The 17,047-nt window shown below is 36.2% G+C and overlaps 1 protein-coding gene across 7 annotated transcripts in view; it reads left to right on the forward strand.

Annotated features, from left to right (window-relative positions):
- The window catches only part of N4BP2L2 (NEDD4 binding protein 2 like 2), a 41,350-nt gene that overhangs the window by 5,137 nt on the left and 19,166 nt on the right, over positions 1-17,047 (forward strand). For 4 of the 7 annotated variants that reach the window (XM_064716394.1, XM_064716375.1, XM_064716403.1 and 1 more), the window contains exons 4-7: positions 5,817-5,941; positions 6,343-6,431; positions 6,784-6,860; positions 10,168-10,311. In XM_064716394.1, the coding sequence (XP_064572464.1) occupies positions 5,817-5,941; positions 6,343-6,431; positions 6,784-6,860; positions 10,168-10,311 (435 nt within the window). Of the gene's footprint in view, positions 1-5,816; positions 5,942-6,342; positions 6,432-6,783; positions 6,861-10,167; positions 12,935-17,047 lie in introns of those variants that run through there. The other 3 variants (XM_064716419.1, XM_064716427.1, XM_064716411.1) reach the window with 3 other exon arrangements.

The following is a 17,047-nucleotide window of genomic DNA, read 5'->3' on the forward strand; positions in this document are numbered from 1 at the left end:
TTCCGTGTTTGGTGTGCTAAATTGTCTCTAAATCTTTCTCCAAATATATGACTCATATAATCTGAAAAATTGTAAATATCTTCAGGTTTTTAAGAACATGTATTTGTGCTTTTTTTCATCTGTCATTAGTGAGATCAGTTACTAATTTTGTTTAGCAGATGGGAAAATGGGCACTATGAGATCAAGGTTAAGAATAGTTACCAAAAGTGAGTGCAGAATTTGAACAGCATGGGGCTTGCTTTTCAGCATCTTCAATTACATGCAGTTTCATATGTTTAATGCTTGGTTACAGTTGTTAATTCCCATGAAATCATGGGTCTTGGATATCCTTGGGAAAGAAACTTCCCAGAATTAATGCGTGCCGATGGGGAAAATACCTTTTTTATTAGTTAAGTTGTAATAAACATGTTTTGAACATGTTTTTCTGTGTAACATCATAAGAGTTCTGCAGCGTAGCCTAGGACAGCAATGATGTTATATCTGATGCCATGTTAGTACCCACAGGTATCTTTGCAGATATTTGCATTTTTGGCAACTGCAGACAAACTTTTACTATTTGTGCCAGTAAAATAACTGTGAAGGAAAAGCAGAAAACTGGCATTGTCTGTGTGGATCAGCACTAGAGGGGAATGAGGTGGATCTTGTGGGTTTCCCAAGCTGGAAATGACAGCAGGCCAGTAGCGAGACCTTGGAATATCAAATTTCTATGAGTAAGGGTTTTTAAGTACAGGCACTTTTCTTTCTGCCCACAAACTTGACTTGTGTCTGTCTCGAATCTTCCACTGAAGTTTATTTTTGGTTTTGACTCTTCCATTTCAACTAAACAGTTGGAATTTGGGCATGTTTTTTGGAAGAGAGTGGTTGGTGTGAGCTAGTTCATTGTTCTGCTTGGAGGAGGTCTGTCACCATCTCTGGATCAGGTCAGGTGTGTCTTTGTCAGGCCTGAGCTTAAAAACGCCTCAGAGATTTCTCTGGTCTCACCAAACTTCTCTAGTGCAGTACAAACCACCTAAATAAGGAAGTTGTTCCTAATCTCCAAAATGACGTTCTGAAGGCGTAATTTGCATGTCCTACGTAATAACATGTGTTGTTACGTGGTAGAGTGTGGCTCATGTTCTTTGCAGCTTCCCTTCTGATAAGGGAGAGCTTTATTCACTGTAATAGGTCGCCATCAGACCTTTCACTGTCTCCACTGCTAGACTAAACAAGCGCAGCTGCTATTAACCTCTCCTTAGATGTTGGATGCTTGCAGCCATCTTGGTTGCCATCTGTTCAGCCCTCCCATGTTTTTCAGCATGTCTTTTGAATTGGGGAGTCCCACACTGGATACAGTGTTTCAGAATTGACCACACAAGAACCAGGTAAAGTGTGAGTGATCTCTCCTCACCTGATCTACTGGTCATGCTTCCTCTACTAAAGCCCAGGTTGTGATTTGCCCCACCTTGGATGAGGGTACACCATTCACTCATCTCATTTGATGTCCACTGTAATCCTCAGACTCTTTTCAACAGAGCTGCTCAACCACTCACTTCCCTGCCTGTGCTGAGGCTTAGCTTTCATCATTTGTAGAACTTTACTCTTTCTCTGTTGAGCTTCCTGATGTTTTGCTTAGCTCAGTTCCCAGGTTTTTCTGTGGCCTTCTGGATAAGCGCCTCACTGTTCAGCTCTGTGTTGAGCATCACTGCTAATCTGGTGTCATCTATAAGTTCTCTGCCTCATCATCCAGGTTTATGATGAAGATACTGAAAAAGTGATCTTACTCTATCCTTTGTTGTTCTCTGCTTGTTACTGGCTGGGAGATGATGTTGGAAGCTTTGATAATTTCTGAGTATGCTGCATTCATCACTCAGTCCTCATTGACACATGCACTTGTTTCATCAGAGTGTGTTCTGGTCAGTAAAGAATGGCTTGTCTGTTGCAAACCCCACACTGGCTCTTCTTGGTTATCCTAATTTGCTTAACATGTTTGGAAATAGATTCTGAGCATGCACTCCGTTGTTTCCAGGACAGAGCTTAGGTGAGCTTGAGCAGCCATTAGTTCTTTGGGTTATTGTCTTTACTTGCCTTAAATATGAGCACATCAGCCATTTCTGGCTCATTGGGGAGCTCCCCTCATCTCATGGATTTATTTCCTGTGTCCACCTGACTTAGACAATCCCAGCCACTGAGCCTCATACAAAATCTGTTTCTTAACTATCCATTTCCAGTTTTGTATTCCTGTTCATATCCAGTCATGGCTTTTGGTCTGTGCTCACTAATTCCATATCTGCTTCTAAGTACTAAGCTGATTTCTTCAGTTCCATCTCCAGTCTTCATCTCATTTATTCCCAGATTCATTTTCTCCCTGTTTCAGTCAGTGGCATTATTTCCCTCCCAACTTCATTATGCCAATGTCTTCCCTCTGCTTCACTCTGCCTTGGCCCTGTTTCCTAGCTCTACTGCCAGACCAAGTTGCTTGTTCCAGTGTTTATACCACTGTGCTTCCCATGTCCTACTATTTTAGGCCAGTTTTGTTCCTTTTGTTGCCATTTGTGTGATGGGAGAAATGTGTTCTTATAATGCAGTATTGGTCCTGAATCAGCTTCCTGCCACTGCCAGATTGCTCTGTTCAGGATTGGGTTTGCCCTGAGAATCATGAATTCTTTTAACTACTATTTGCTATGCACATGACATTTTAAAGTGTATACCTTGGGCAGATTTAAAAAAAAAGGTTTTGCAGGGCAAACAAATGCATGTACTTTGTCAGATTTCAGTTCTTCAATCCAAAGCTTCTCAGAGAAAAGCTTGGAATAACAAAATACTTTTGTTTAAAAAATAAATGCTTTATTTTTTCCTTGGTTTTGGAAGAGATTGAGCATTTAGTTAAAAATGTTAGAAAGCATTTTGGCTGGACAGATAACCCAGCAGTGATAGCTTTCGCCCAAGTAACCAAAGTCTGCTACAATTAGAAGTAGATGATAATGTGATCTTACAGTCCTGGTAAAAGTTGTAGGAAAAGAGACTTGTATTTTTAAAATATTTTGCTACTGAAGTTGGCAGCAGTTGCAATTTGCCTGTTCTCCATAAATACTTAAGCATTAATTTGAATGAAAGAGCTTAATGAGATTGAAAGAGCACATATTGGTGTCATTTAAGAAGTCTGGTTTTAGTTAAATCCAGTAACATATAAAGACAGTTCTTTCTCTGGGGCCATTTCTCCTCAGAGGGAAATCTTCTGAAGGGAAGAGTTAGAGTTAATGCTTATAGCTGGATGTAGAAGCAGTGGTGTGCTGTTGTTTCTAATTATATATTTATTTTATCAGTGTTATAAACAGTGCTTTTAGAGGAGCATTTACACAGCTCAGTAATGCTGCATATTTTGAAACTATATTTAGTTATTGCCTACTTTTTTCCTCATCCACAATATAGTAGCTATTTTAAATAGGTGAATTATTTATCTTTTTATTATAAAATCATTTATCAAAGTAGGCTAACCAGGATACATTTTTGGGGACTGTTCTAAAAGGATTTGTGTGTGTGCATGCATTGGAAAAAATGTGTATTGGTTTGCTGAGTAGTTAATATCTTGGTTTCAACATGAGATTTTTGTATGTCAGGATAATAGCTTCTATTAGATCAGGTAGTATTTCTGGGAAGAGTAGGTGAGCTGCTTTAATTTCAGTGTCCTACTGTGTTCAAAGGGGGTGTTTGCTTGGAGGGAAGGTTTAGGGTGAAAAGAATGTATTCCAGCAGTTGGATAATATGCTACTCATTTCAAGCATGTACACATACTGACTAACCTGGAATTTGACTCTCAGTGGAAATACATTTATCTTTTTTTTCTTTTTTCATCTCTTAAAAGTGGAGTATTATCTCTGTGGGTTTAGATAGTAGTGATGCTTTCTTTCTGTAGATATGATTTTTGTTCTTTCTGTTCTCTAGTTCATGGGACTGGGAAAAATTTTACTTCCAAGTACATGTTAGAGGTAAATGAATTATGCCATATGATGTCAACCAGTAGTTTTCTGCTTTGAATTTTAGAAGTTTAAATACTGCAAATACAGTTTACTATATTAAATCTGTTATTTCAGTTATATTGGTCCATTAACAGTTGTGGTGTGTTCTGAACTTCAAGGAATACTAACAAACTATTTCAAGAATACACTTTGTTGATGTGTTTGCAAGATTTCGGAGCCCTTGTCACCATAATTCTTTATTGCTGCTAATGATGTGTGGAAGATATATGTGTGGAAGGATTCAATTCAGTGAGTTATTCTCAAGAACATGAACAAATGGAGTCAGTTCTTAGAAATAAAAATGAAAATCAATGTCTCATTAATGCTGAATTGTCAGTTCATATATTTCTATAGATACCTGATGCTCAGGCCCCTAGGAACTGTAGAGGTGTGTCCATCTAGACAGCCAATAGAAGAATCCCAGATGTTATTTGCTATCTTTTTTATTAAGGCAGATGGTTCTTTAGGATATGTGTGTATACTTTCAGCACACAAGGAGTGAGTGTGGAAGACATATCCAGTTTTTCTTGCATTATTAATTGGCAAATGTAGCATACTGTAAATAAGAGAATTGAGCCATGTGTGAAATCACAGCCAAGTAACTTAATGAATATAAAATTGTTAAATATTTTATACAAGAGAGGAAGAGGGATAAAAAAATTGCTGCTGTGTGTGATGTATGGTTTACTGGTGCCATTTGATCTATTTAGAACAAAAATAGATGATTAATCCTCCTGCACTCTTATAAACCAGTGTAATACACACCCTACTGAAAGATCTAGGCTGTAACAAACCCTATAATTTATATAAATATAAATAGATAATATTTATAACAAAACCAATTATTTATCAGTGTTCAAATGAAGCAGCTGAACTTTAAGTGTATCATGCTCTGCTTTCTCAAATACCTTTGCTATTTGTCCTGAAGCAACCATAACGGGCCTGTTGTTGGTGACAGGTGGCAAAACACAGCAAATTCCTTGTGTAGGAATTACATGCAAGTGGCTCTTCCTGCAGATATATATGGGAAAGCTTGGTAACTGAGAACCAGCATATCTTTGTTCCCCTAGGTTATTTGGGATCTGGCCAATTCTTTTTTATTCCTGCCACCTCAGCAATAGTGCAGTCCCACGTACTGCTAGTGCAGTTTGGCTTTTGTAGCCTGTGGGTATGTTGCCTATTTCTGAGCTGGAATAGTTGCCTAAATTTCCATAGATTTCTGAGTGTTGCAGTGGGCTCTGCATGCTCTGTGGCACTAATGGGCTTGTTCTGTTTTCAGATTTAAATATACCACAGAATTAAAAAGAGACAAGGAGTCTCTTAAAGTCCAATCTACACCTGTTCTGTAGGCTGGACTTTAAACAGAATTGTACTGTTGGCTCAGTTATATGAGGTTTTCCTTTAAATGCCCATTGCCAAGGACTTTCTGAAACTAGGTTTACATCTGGCAGAATGGGGAGTTTTCATGATCAGATTGCTTTCTAGACATATTTCCAAGTGAGGATTGAGATGGAAAATGTTAGCAAGTATATTTAATTATCATGAGGTACTTATTGCAGTATAGCCGTAAAATTAGATGAATGCAAACATCTCTTGGGAGTGGAGAAGAAACACTAAATGCAGAAATAGCAGAGAGGAAATATTGCTTTGATTTGGATTAGAATTATTGGTAATATAGATGGGTGTGCTTTTTATAAATCTGTCTGAAGTTTGCAAGAAGTTCAGAAATAGGTCACAGTTCAGTCTATTTAAGTTATATATTTTTTAATGTGTTTATCTAAAAAGTAAAAGTGAGTGTGTTTTTGTGTTTTCCTTTACCAGTGTTCTGCTTGGTGGGAGTTGTGACGGCGTTGTGCTCAGCACCGATGATTATTTCCGCCAGCAGTACGGATACACCTATAATGCTGCTCAGCTTGGTGATGCCCATGAGTGGAACCGCAGGAGAGGTTGGAATGAATAAAAGGCATCCCATTAAGCTGTGTTGTGTAGAGGAAATAGAAGTGTAGCATAACATCTATGAGTATTAGGAGTCTATGTGAAAAGGAGTATATATATTTTAGCAAAGCATATATAGAAGTATTTCAAGTGCTTTTATACTTTAATTCATGTATGTATATATACATTAAATTTTGAACTTCTACAAGGTTCAGAATTAAAAATAGATAACCTTGTTTCTTTGGGCATCAGGTTCTTGTTTCTGCTTCTTTTCATTCCTGCCTGTACCTTGTATTCTTTCTCTCAGAACAGAGTGTTTCAGTCAGAGTAGATTAGTGAAAGAAAATCTGGGGCAGTTTTTTTTTGTTTGAGTTACATGTGGTTTATTAACTTGCACAATTTTTCATTTCAGCAAAGCAAGCAATGGAGCAGGGAAAATCTCCAGTTATAATAGACAACACTAATACTCAAGCCTGGGAAATGAAGCCTTATGTGGAAGTGGTAGGTTTTGTTGCATGATTGTCACCAACTTAGACTCAGACTTACCCTGGCTGCATGGGATAAGTTGATACGTTTTGTCCAGAAACATTTTTATTCAAGTTTTTAAAAAGAGAGACTGCTTATTGATAATGATTAGTAATTGGTGTGGCAATGGTTTAGATCAGTTCAAGAATTGATCTTGACTTTAATTTGCTTAGCCTGAAATGAAAGCTAAGACAGGCTGGGTGTAAGCGAAATTCAGCAAGTACCACAGCAGAGTATGCTGCTGCATCTGTTTATTATATTTGTCTTTTATTTTTTTCTTGTTTTATGTCATCATGATACATATCACACATTTCTTTGCTTGCTGCAGGCTCTAGAAAAAGGATACAGAGTGGAATTCCATGAGCCAGATACTTGGTGGAAGTTTGATCCTGATGAACTAGAAAAGTAAGGTTTCTCTTACACAAATCATGGGACTTTATATATAGAGAGAGAGATAGATAGATAAATATGAATGCATAAATATATATGCAGTACGTTATATCTTATTCAAAATATTTTCTCAAGTTCCTTACCAGTAATATGAAATGTATTTTATTTAAATAGGCATTTTGAGGTGTACATTTACATGGAAGTTTTATGGATAAATAAGTAAACCAGCTCTATCTAGTTGGCCCAAAATGTCAGTATTAAAATTTTATTGGACTTGTGTAGATGTAACTAAGAGTACTGCTGAACATGGGTCGTTGAATTTTTGGGTTCTGAGAGTGCTTGGGAAGCTGCTTATTCTTCTTGGTTAATGTCCTTTTTGTCTCAGATATATCTGCTTTAGGAATCTGTGAGGTATCAAACCAGCTCAAGGATATTTCTTTGTTTGAAAAGTAGTGTAATATTTTCACAGTTGATGACAGAGTTCTCTCACTGATTTTTGTTTTATATACATCCAGCTGACTTTGCCTCTAATTGTTTCAGCTTTGTAGCCCCTACTGTGCACGAAATATGTGTATTTATATATATATATATATCTAATGCTTGCATTACTGACTTGGACTCTGGTTTATAAATGTTCTAAAGTTTTCACCTTTTGCTCGTAAGCTACCACTCACTTGTTTCTAGAGATGGAGTTCTCTCTCTGTAGAGCAATAGTCAGTTTTTCTAGTTTGGCATGCAGCACAGCCAAGTTAGGAATCTTAGTAATCAGGCACTTAAGATTTCCATTACACAAAACAGACTTATTTTCCAGGAAAATTCATGTTTCCAGATGATCTTAACAAGCAACAGGATAAACTGCTGTGTTGTTACTGTTGAATTTTATTGTTCAATTATTAATTGTAGGAGTAAAGTTGATATCTTTCCCAGAGCAAAACCCTTGAACTGTGAAGTGCTGTTACTAGTTTTTAGAAGATTCCTAGAAATATTTTAGCAGTTCTAGTTGCTTTAAATATTTAAACAGAGACCCATTGCTTGGAAACTTTATTTTTTGTGAATTTAATAAAGGTGGTGATGTAAGTTTTCATTTTGTTCCTTAGTTACTTTGGGAGAGGGCTCCTCAGTTTTGTTTCACCAGCAAACTTGCTGAGGGTGCAGTGGTAAAGGGTAGTATGGAAGCATTTATTAGTGGCAGAACTTTTATCAATAAGTTTTTTAGCTTTTATCAAAAGATTCTGTGTTCCTCCATGCTAAACAGTCCTCCTCCCCTGTCTGTTAGGAGCCTTTGCTGGTATGTCTGCTTTGGTTCAGATAGATGACTTTATGCTCTCTCAGCATAGCGAAGCTGCCAAAGAATGAGTGAAGACATGTCTGAAGAGGAGATCCCAGTATTAAATGACGCTATACAGCAAATTGATTTCCTTTTTTAAATCCGTTTCTATGCTTGATGCGATTTTGCTGCTGGTGATTTTATTATCCTGCAAGGAGAAGTACTTCGTCTTTTAGGAAGTGATTATGCACATGTACATTCAATTGTGGATGTGTGTGCACTTTATGTCCAGTGCACTTGAGCTGTAATTTTTTTCTAGGAGTACTAAGATAGTAAAATATTGAATATTGATAGGAAAATATTGAATAACTTTCTGCTTCCACCATTTGGCATTAAATGACTTAGACTTGCTCTTCTCATTTTTTGTCTGTCACAAATGTCAACTGCTTTATAAAATCCACATATTTCTAGAGGGTCAACTTTTTTCTCTATCATTACCCTTGTTCATATTTGTGAATAAAATCAAAACTGCTAAGACTCACCAAGTGATTAGTTCAACATGAAGCTGCTCCTGGGCTGCTTTTGCACAATGTAGAAATTAAAAGCATTTAAACAATGAGCCACGATCACTCCAGCTTCTGGTGTTGTCTCAGGGAAGAGTGTGAGGGAAATGCTCTGCTTAAGCATTTTCTTCACAGAAAGCAAGCTGATAAAATGCACCTTTAAGGAGCCAATGTAATTTTGAATAGTTCTGTGATCACCAGTTCTGCTTCCATTCTGAATGTGAAATTAGGGTGCTACCTGCCACGTGCTTTGAGCTCTTGTCAACTTGATACTTACTTCTTTGTTACAATAATACTCCTCAAGTCCTGAGGGGACTAGTGGTGAGGAATCAGTCTTCTAAAATATTTCTGTATGGAATATTGTCTTTCCAGTGTAGCCTGTTTGTTCCCACTGTTGATTTCTCCTCTGTAGAACTGATGAAGTTGTTAAGGCCCGTACCTCTTCTGTCCCTAGGAGAAAGTACAAAGATGCAGAAATATATTCTCTGTTGGTTTGTTGGGGACATAATTTAGCTTGGACATTATTTCTTGGCAAGAAAAAGTATTGGGTTATGATCAATGCTTGTTTATGCTATCACAACCTTTTGTTTCTGTTTTATGTCTCTTCTTTTAGATTCATTTCCATTACAATTCTGTCAATTCTCTGACATTCAGTTTGTGCATGAGGCTTGTGGTTTTCTTCTGGCAGAGACTGAAATTCTCTGCTAACATGGATTTTAAGGTCCTATTCCATAAATACCAAGGAGATTTTATGTATATGTTTGTATATATATATATATGCTCTCATATAATGTGCTCAGGTTCTTAATAGACCAAGTTCTCCCTGAAAGTAGCTGGTTTCTGAGCACTGCAAGAATAAGACAGCACCTTTGATACCTTTTCCCTTACATGTGTTTCACTACATTTCTGAATTTACAACAAGTGCGACTTACAACTAGTAGATTAAAGTGTTCTGAGTGTGTGTTTTTCTGGTTCAGAACTAAAGTCGCTTCTTCTTCTTCTGTAGAGGTTTCCTGATGAGAAAATATTCTGTCATTAAGTCTTGCAACAGTGCAGTTGCATATTTTATGCTAGTTTGAACATTTCTTTCATAAGGAGTAGTCTGTGCTATTATTAATCTCTACTCATTAAAATCTGTACATGTAAATCCTACATGTAAAATCTGATGAATAAATAGTAAAATCCTTGTAGGGTAATTCAGGTGCATAGTTATAGTGAATAACATCATATTTGTGTATGGAGAAGAGCAACTGTATTGTTTACTGTTACTCATAATATGCAGCTGTGAATTGTTAAAATAAACCTTAGTGCAAGTTGAATACCTTGAGAATGAGGGTATAGTATAATGAAAACAAGTAGAAAAATTGAAAATTTAGAGGGTTTTTTCTTAGAGACTGTACATACAATTTTACACATATATATTTACTTAGATATATAACTATATATAGCTATAAACATACCGAATAATTTATTGTCATTTTTGTTTTTGTAGGAGAAATAAGCATGGAGTCACTCGTGAGAAGATTGCTCAGATGTTGGAACGCTATGAATATCAAATATCCATCCCTATTGTCATGAATTCAGTGGTACCTCCCCACAAAAACACTCAAAGACCACCTCTGCAGAGAAGACATAGGTGGGGAGAAAATACAGACTCATGGAGTTCTTTCAGTATTTCCAGTAGCCAGTAACACAGTTGCAGTCAGTTAATAAGAATCTGTTATTTGCCCTTTTAAAACACATCATCACTTCCAATAAAGTAGTGATTTTCTGTGTTTTAAATAGGCCTATTTCAAGACCCATTTTCTTCTGGAGGTTGTTCTTTTTAATGGACTTGCGTGTAAATAAAATTGTACATTTAATGTTTTTTAAAACTATTAAAGTTGTAAGACCTTGGATTTTAGTAAAATATTTAATATAGTATGGCATATAGCAGTCTTTCTTTGGAAATCTAAGACAATGATGTCATATATTAGATAACTGTTGAGCAGTTTTTTTAAAGAAGGAGTCATATTAAGGATTTTTAAAAGAGAAGTAAAGCTCAAAAAGAAGAGTTTATTTATGTAGTAATCAATTTTAATTATAGTTATTTAGTGTTCTTATCTTTTTGGAGATTTTTTTGAAAGCAGTTATGCTCTGAATTGTCCTTTAGTTCTATTTGGCATATATTGCCAATTGGCAAAATTTTGGCATGTGTTTTTGACTTCAGTTAAGAGGTTTAAATTTTTTGTTGTTGTTTTCTTGGGTTTTTTAGGTTTTTCCCTTTCTTTTTTGGTCTCAGAAGTTCATGTGGCAGCTGAAGCAACATTCTGCCAGTACAGTATTCACCAGTCATAAACTGTGCAACCTGAATTATTTTTTTTTTATTCTCATCAGTAGTATATAAACTGTGATGATGTTGGCACACCACCAACTTGTTTTGTGCTGACTGAAAAAAAACCTAAATTTTATCACTAAACCACTGAAATTTCACAGCTGTGTCTTTCTAAATCAGTTTCTTTCATTTGTGATAAAAATGAAGTTTTAAAAAATTAGGCTGTCAATTCCCAGTCCTCAGTTAGGATGAATCAATTCAATATAAATAGTGGATATAATTCTGTAAAACCATCTTGCATTCCTAATTTTGGCATAGCCAACGTAATCTGTTTAGCACATGACAAAGAATGAGCCAGCATGGAGACTGACTAATTTACTGCTCTTTTTCTCTTTAAAAAATTATGAATTTGTAAGTGTTCACTTTGCCTTTTTTCTAACAGCTTGCTGTATTAATAAAATATATTTGTGTTCAGTATTGTTGAAGTAGTTCAATGCAACAGTTTATATTTTCAGGCTCAAAATTAGGATTTTGTACAGATGAGCACTATTGCTGCCCTGCTAGCTGAAATAACCTAACTACTCTTGACTTCCTTATACACTGAATGATCAAACATTGACTAGGAAATTTTGTCAAGAGCATGAGTATGTAACAAAAAGAATTTAGATGATTATCCACTACTCATTTTGTGTCACAGTATCAGAATTTGAAAACTGCAAAGCCAGCATAATTTCTTAAATTGTAGACAATTTTTCAATAGGCCCTAAAAATTGCTTCATCAATAAAGTCTGAATACCATGAGAGCTGAAAATCAAGCTATATAATGAGGTATCTTTCTGTGGTTTTCTACACCTATTGTGCAAATTTATGTTTTAATTATTTGAGCCAGAATTTAAAATCTCACTAGCACCTGCATTGTTAATATATTGAATTATGTGTTTGTGTGGAAAAGAGATTCCCCAACTATATTAATAATCTTCCTTTATTGTCTGTTATTCATATCAAGTATTTAGTGTATTTTAGTTTTCATTGTTATATTTTTCCATGTCTCAAAAGAATCATGGATATAATTGTAAATGCTCATTAATACTTCAATTATGCCAAAGTTTTTATATTTAAACATGAAAGCACATTTCAAGTGTGAGGAAGATAAAAAGATTTTAGACTCATTTACTCATGCTATAACATGATAAAATTTATTGAGGCTTATGTAATATTCACACAGTGCTAAGGCATGGCAAAAAAAAGCTTATTATTGAAGACTGAAATGGGGTGGTTTAGCAGTATTTATTTGAATAGGTACTAATTTGTACTGCTCTAAGATGGTGCAGCTTTTCTTGTGATGCCTCTTTAATTATCACTGCATGGGAGTGTTTTTGCTGTGCAAAGTGTGCTGATCAATTGGCCTGCAGTTTGAAAAGGACACTTAATGAAGGGAAGCTTTGCAATTTGTGTATCAAACATTTGTAAATTGGTTCATCTGTACAGCTGTATTCTAAGGTAAGTACAGTGACATGATAGGTGAAAACCCACTGGAATTACTGTCCGTGTAACACTTGTGTTTCATGGTATAATCATATTTCATGAGGATATGACAGTCACAGGTCATAGACATATCTCAGAAGTTGATTTTACACTATTTATAGGTAAAAAATTATGTGAAATACGTGTTACAGATACTGAATTTCTCATGCCCTCAAAACCAAGGAAAATTAGTTATTTGGTCAAAATGTGCAAGAAATGTAAGAACTTGCTGCTTAGCTAGACAGAGGATCTGAAAATTCTTACTGTCTGTACTTTCTGTACAGTACTTCTGTTGATGATGATACTGTAACTAGAATGATGGCTTCCCATTGTTCACTTTTTAAATAAATTGCTAGTTCATCATATTTCATGAAATAATAATGTCAGATTGGTTTTTGTTTTTAAATTTAACTAATGCATACAGCCATAATATTATAAGTAAAAATCCTAAGTTTTTCCTGCATACTTGAAACTAGTGGGATGTTTGGTAAGTAAATTTAAGAGCTAACTTTTCTAAGCATGAAATTTACATGAAAATTAATTTGTAGAACATACATAAATTGGTTCATTATCAAGGCATCAATATAGCAGACCACTTAGCATCAGCTTTATAGGGAAAAGTGCTTTTAGTTTTACTGCTTCATCTAAGCTGCTATTTCCTGGTTTATTGGTTTATATCCTGAATTACCAAAAGTTTTCATCAGCATTCATTGGATGATGTAGTTTCCTTATTTTAATTTTGTATAGTTAAGAAAAAAATTGCCACCCCAAGACCAAACCCTAAAAAACCTGTGTGCTAGTGTTGGGTGGGATAAAGTTAGTTGTTTTCAGAATAGCTGATCTGGGACTGTGTTTTAGATTTGCCTGGAAACGTTATTGATAACACAGGGGTGTTTTTGCTACTGCTGAGCAGTGTTTACACAGCATCAAGGCCTTTCTGCTCCTCTCAGATTTGGGAGGGGACAAAGCTGGGACAGCTGACCCTGGCTGACCAAAGGGAGATCCCAGACCTTGTATATAAGGTATATAAGGCTGGAGGAAGAAGGAGTGAGGGGGTTTGGAATGGTGGTGGTTGTCTTCTGAAGTAAGAGTTCCATGTGATGGAGCCTGGCTTTTCTGGGAGATGGCTGAACACCTGCCTGCCTGTGGGAAGTGGTGAATGAATTCCTTGTTTTGTTTTGCTTTGCTTGCATGTGCAGCTCTTGCTTTACCTGTTAAACTGTCTTTATCTCAAACCATGAGTTTTCCCACTTTTACCCTTCTGATCTTCTTCTTCATTCCATCAGGAGAGAGTTGAGTGAGGGGCTGTGTGGGGCTGAGGTGATGCTGGGGATAAACCATGACAGCCTGGTGTAACACTGCTAATTTTTTGAGATGTGATGTTAAATTATCTCCTGTGAGGTATCCTGTCTTCTGTTCTTGTAGCCATACCCTCTTCAGGTTCAATTTAGTTTGCCATGATGCATAATTTTTTAAGCTATTTGTGTTTAAGAAGGCGGCCAAGATTTCATCTGACATCTGTCTCTTGAAGCCTTTTGCAGAGACGGTTGTTTCTCTGCTAATAGATCACTGAAAACAAGGCTTTCTCTAGCTAAAACCCATAACATTTGTATTTATTGTTTGTGTGTCTTTCCTGTTGTAATTTAAACTGTTGGTATTTTCTTCTTTTAGCTGAACAGTAAGTTTCTTTCTCAGTGAATTAGAAGAATTCTCACATTCATGTGTGGCATGTAGTTTTAACTGCTGCTTTCTCCTAGCAATCATGTTCTCTGGAGGAAATGTTTTTGCTCAGTGCTGGTACATCATGGAGATGAGGTGGCTAGGTATGTGTTGAGACTTCAAAAGAGCAGACACATGTATTACAATTCCCTGTAAAAAGTGTTAAAAATACAGTGTTGAAATGAAATTGAAAGTAAGCCCTCATTTTAAGTGATCAGATGTTTCATGTGGATCAGATGTAGAAATATTTCTCTTTGGGGTTTCTAGATTGATGCTTGTCTCATTTTAATGTTGGTGTTCTTGTCCTTTTGAAATAAAAGCAAGAGCAGAGAATAAAGCTCTCTATTAATATCCTAGGTGAAAATCTTGTACATCAGTAAATTTGGTTTGTTTTTTTTTTATAGGCTAATTGGTTGAAATTAGCTTCAAACCTGCCTATTTTGAGATCACAGGAAAAAAAAGTGTGAAAACATAATTGGTCTTATTTTTAAAAAAAGGTAACGGTTTATCAAGGTCTAATCATCTCAAATTTGTCTTAATTTATTACTGTAGTAATGGAGAAGCTGCAAATGGTGGGTTTTGGTTGAGGTATGCTGTCACTGGAATTCTAGATCAAGGATAATAAAAGCATTGAAGTATTTTGTCTGGAATTGGTTTTTGCAGTTTCCTTTTAGCTGATAGTGCTGCCGCTTCATTTCTCTGGTAGGCAGGCAGTCCTTGACCATGTCATGTGTACCTTACTGATTCATGGTGTTCTTGTAACAATATCATGTTGTGCCAGGCCAGAATATATCCATGAAAACCCAAAACAAAACAAAAAAATCAGTTGTACTTGCAGTCTTTTTAATGATGTTAAATTTTTTGTTTTGTTGTCTAAACTACTGATTTTTTAAAAGGCTGAATTCTCTTGGGTCATATTGTTTAACCTCTTTCTAAATTGCTAACAGACTAAGAAGTGCTGCTTTAGCTTACTGAGTAAGCATTTGCTTATTTCTAAGGGATGTATTTGTATCATGTATAAATCAGTCTTAGTCATAGGCCCATAATCCTGTGTGACTGTTATATTATTCATGATACTTTTAGGGTTTTTTTTTCCTTTATTCATTACCTTTAGGTCTGGGTAGCCTGTATTATAGCCTGTAGCCTGTCTATGAGAAATTATTGAACAGCTTATCCCACATCTTGCTCTTAGCCATTAATAGTTTCTGAAGGCTCATGAACCTGGCTTAGGAGTGGAGGGACGGTATTACTTTCCCCCGTTTGGCATTTTCCTGATAGCCTGCAAGATGGATACAGTGTTTTTCAGGGACTTTGACTACAAAAGGATAGATATGGAATAGTCTGCCCGAAGCAGGTCTGGTCTGTATGTCTGAGCTGCATTTGTGGCTCTTTGCAGGCATTTGCTACATGTGCTAAATGCTCAATGAATATTTAGCATTCTCCTTCACTTTATAGAGACTCTGCTTATGGCAGTGCAGCAAAAATTCATTATGTAGGATTATAAATTGAATTCTTTGTATGTAATATGTGGATGGCAGAGCATTGTGTTTCATTCTGTTTCTGCTTTGTTCCTGCAGTCTAAACTGAGTTCCTGATTCTAATACTTTGGTGTCTTTCTTGGTCCTAGGTCTAGGTCCTCTTAGATGAGAAGCAACAGGTGGAGGCTGCAACATCCAATTTGTATTGGATAGTGGCTTGTGTAATCTCATCCTTGGAATATTCAAAATTTTTATTGGCAAGGCACTGAGGAATGAGATCATGATAGTGCTTTGAGCAGAGGTTGGACCACATGATCTCCAGAGGCCCTTTCTGACAGAAGTTATTTGGTTGTAAGTGATGGAGTGAGAGCAGTGTCCAGAATATCAGAAGAGTTAGCCCTTACCTATCAGAGCAGTTTTAAGTCACTAATGGAAGTGCTGCCTGGTCTCAGGGTGTTGGATGCTGGCTGTGATGTTGTTCTTATTCTCAGGTGGACCCTAAGTTTCTGGCTTTAACTAGCAGCAAAACTGGCAGTGCCCTTTATTCTGGTTATGTTGTTTCATAGCAGTGTTGGCAGGTTGTTCACAGGTTCAACAGGTTGCTCAATACCTTTAGCTGCTCCCCTTTTCTCTCCCTCACTGTCCATTTAGCTGTATTGTCTTTCCAGAACTAGAAGATAATAGCATATATTAGTGCTTCTCTAAAATAATTTTTTATTTTCTGTCCAAAGACAAATTTCTGTTGATGCTCACTGAATTGCAAAATTGAAAGACAGTTTTCTGCACCTATTCATCCCCAACACTCTAGGAATAATACAGGACTGTTTTTTAAAAAGTAATAATCTTTAAGGGGCTAATTAATCATGTCTTTTGTATATCTCTAGCCCTTTGGTAAAAGATATTTGAAAAGGAAAATGAGTGAATGCCAGAGTGTAGTATGCAGAAATAGTAAAATTTGGATGCTAGCATGACGAAGTATGGAGATTTGTTGGAAAAGGTGTAATAATGTCCACAGAATGTGCATTTTAACTGAGTGCTCTGTGGTTTCTTAGTATTTCATAGAGCATTTGAGATGCACAGAATGAGTGCAACAAGTGGAACAGATGTTCTGAGTAGCAACGTTGTCTGCAGTTAACAGTATTTGAATTTTAATGTTGCTATAACCTAGGTTAGAGGCTGATTACTTAATATTTGCTGATACTGTTTTCTTTTACTGTCTTCCTGTTGTAACTCCCCCTTCCCCCTTTTTTTTTATTCTTTAACTGCTTTATTCTCATCTGAATACTGTGTGTTTTTAGTGCAGTTGTCTTCATAACTCTGGATCCATCTCCTCCTTC

Source organism: Zonotrichia leucophrys, chromosome 1 (assembly GCF_028769735.1).
Source record: "Zonotrichia leucophrys gambelii isolate GWCS_2022_RI chromosome 1, RI_Zleu_2.0, whole genome shotgun sequence".
NCBI classification, from domain to species: Eukaryota; Metazoa; Chordata; class Aves; order Passeriformes; family Passerellidae; genus Zonotrichia; species Zonotrichia leucophrys.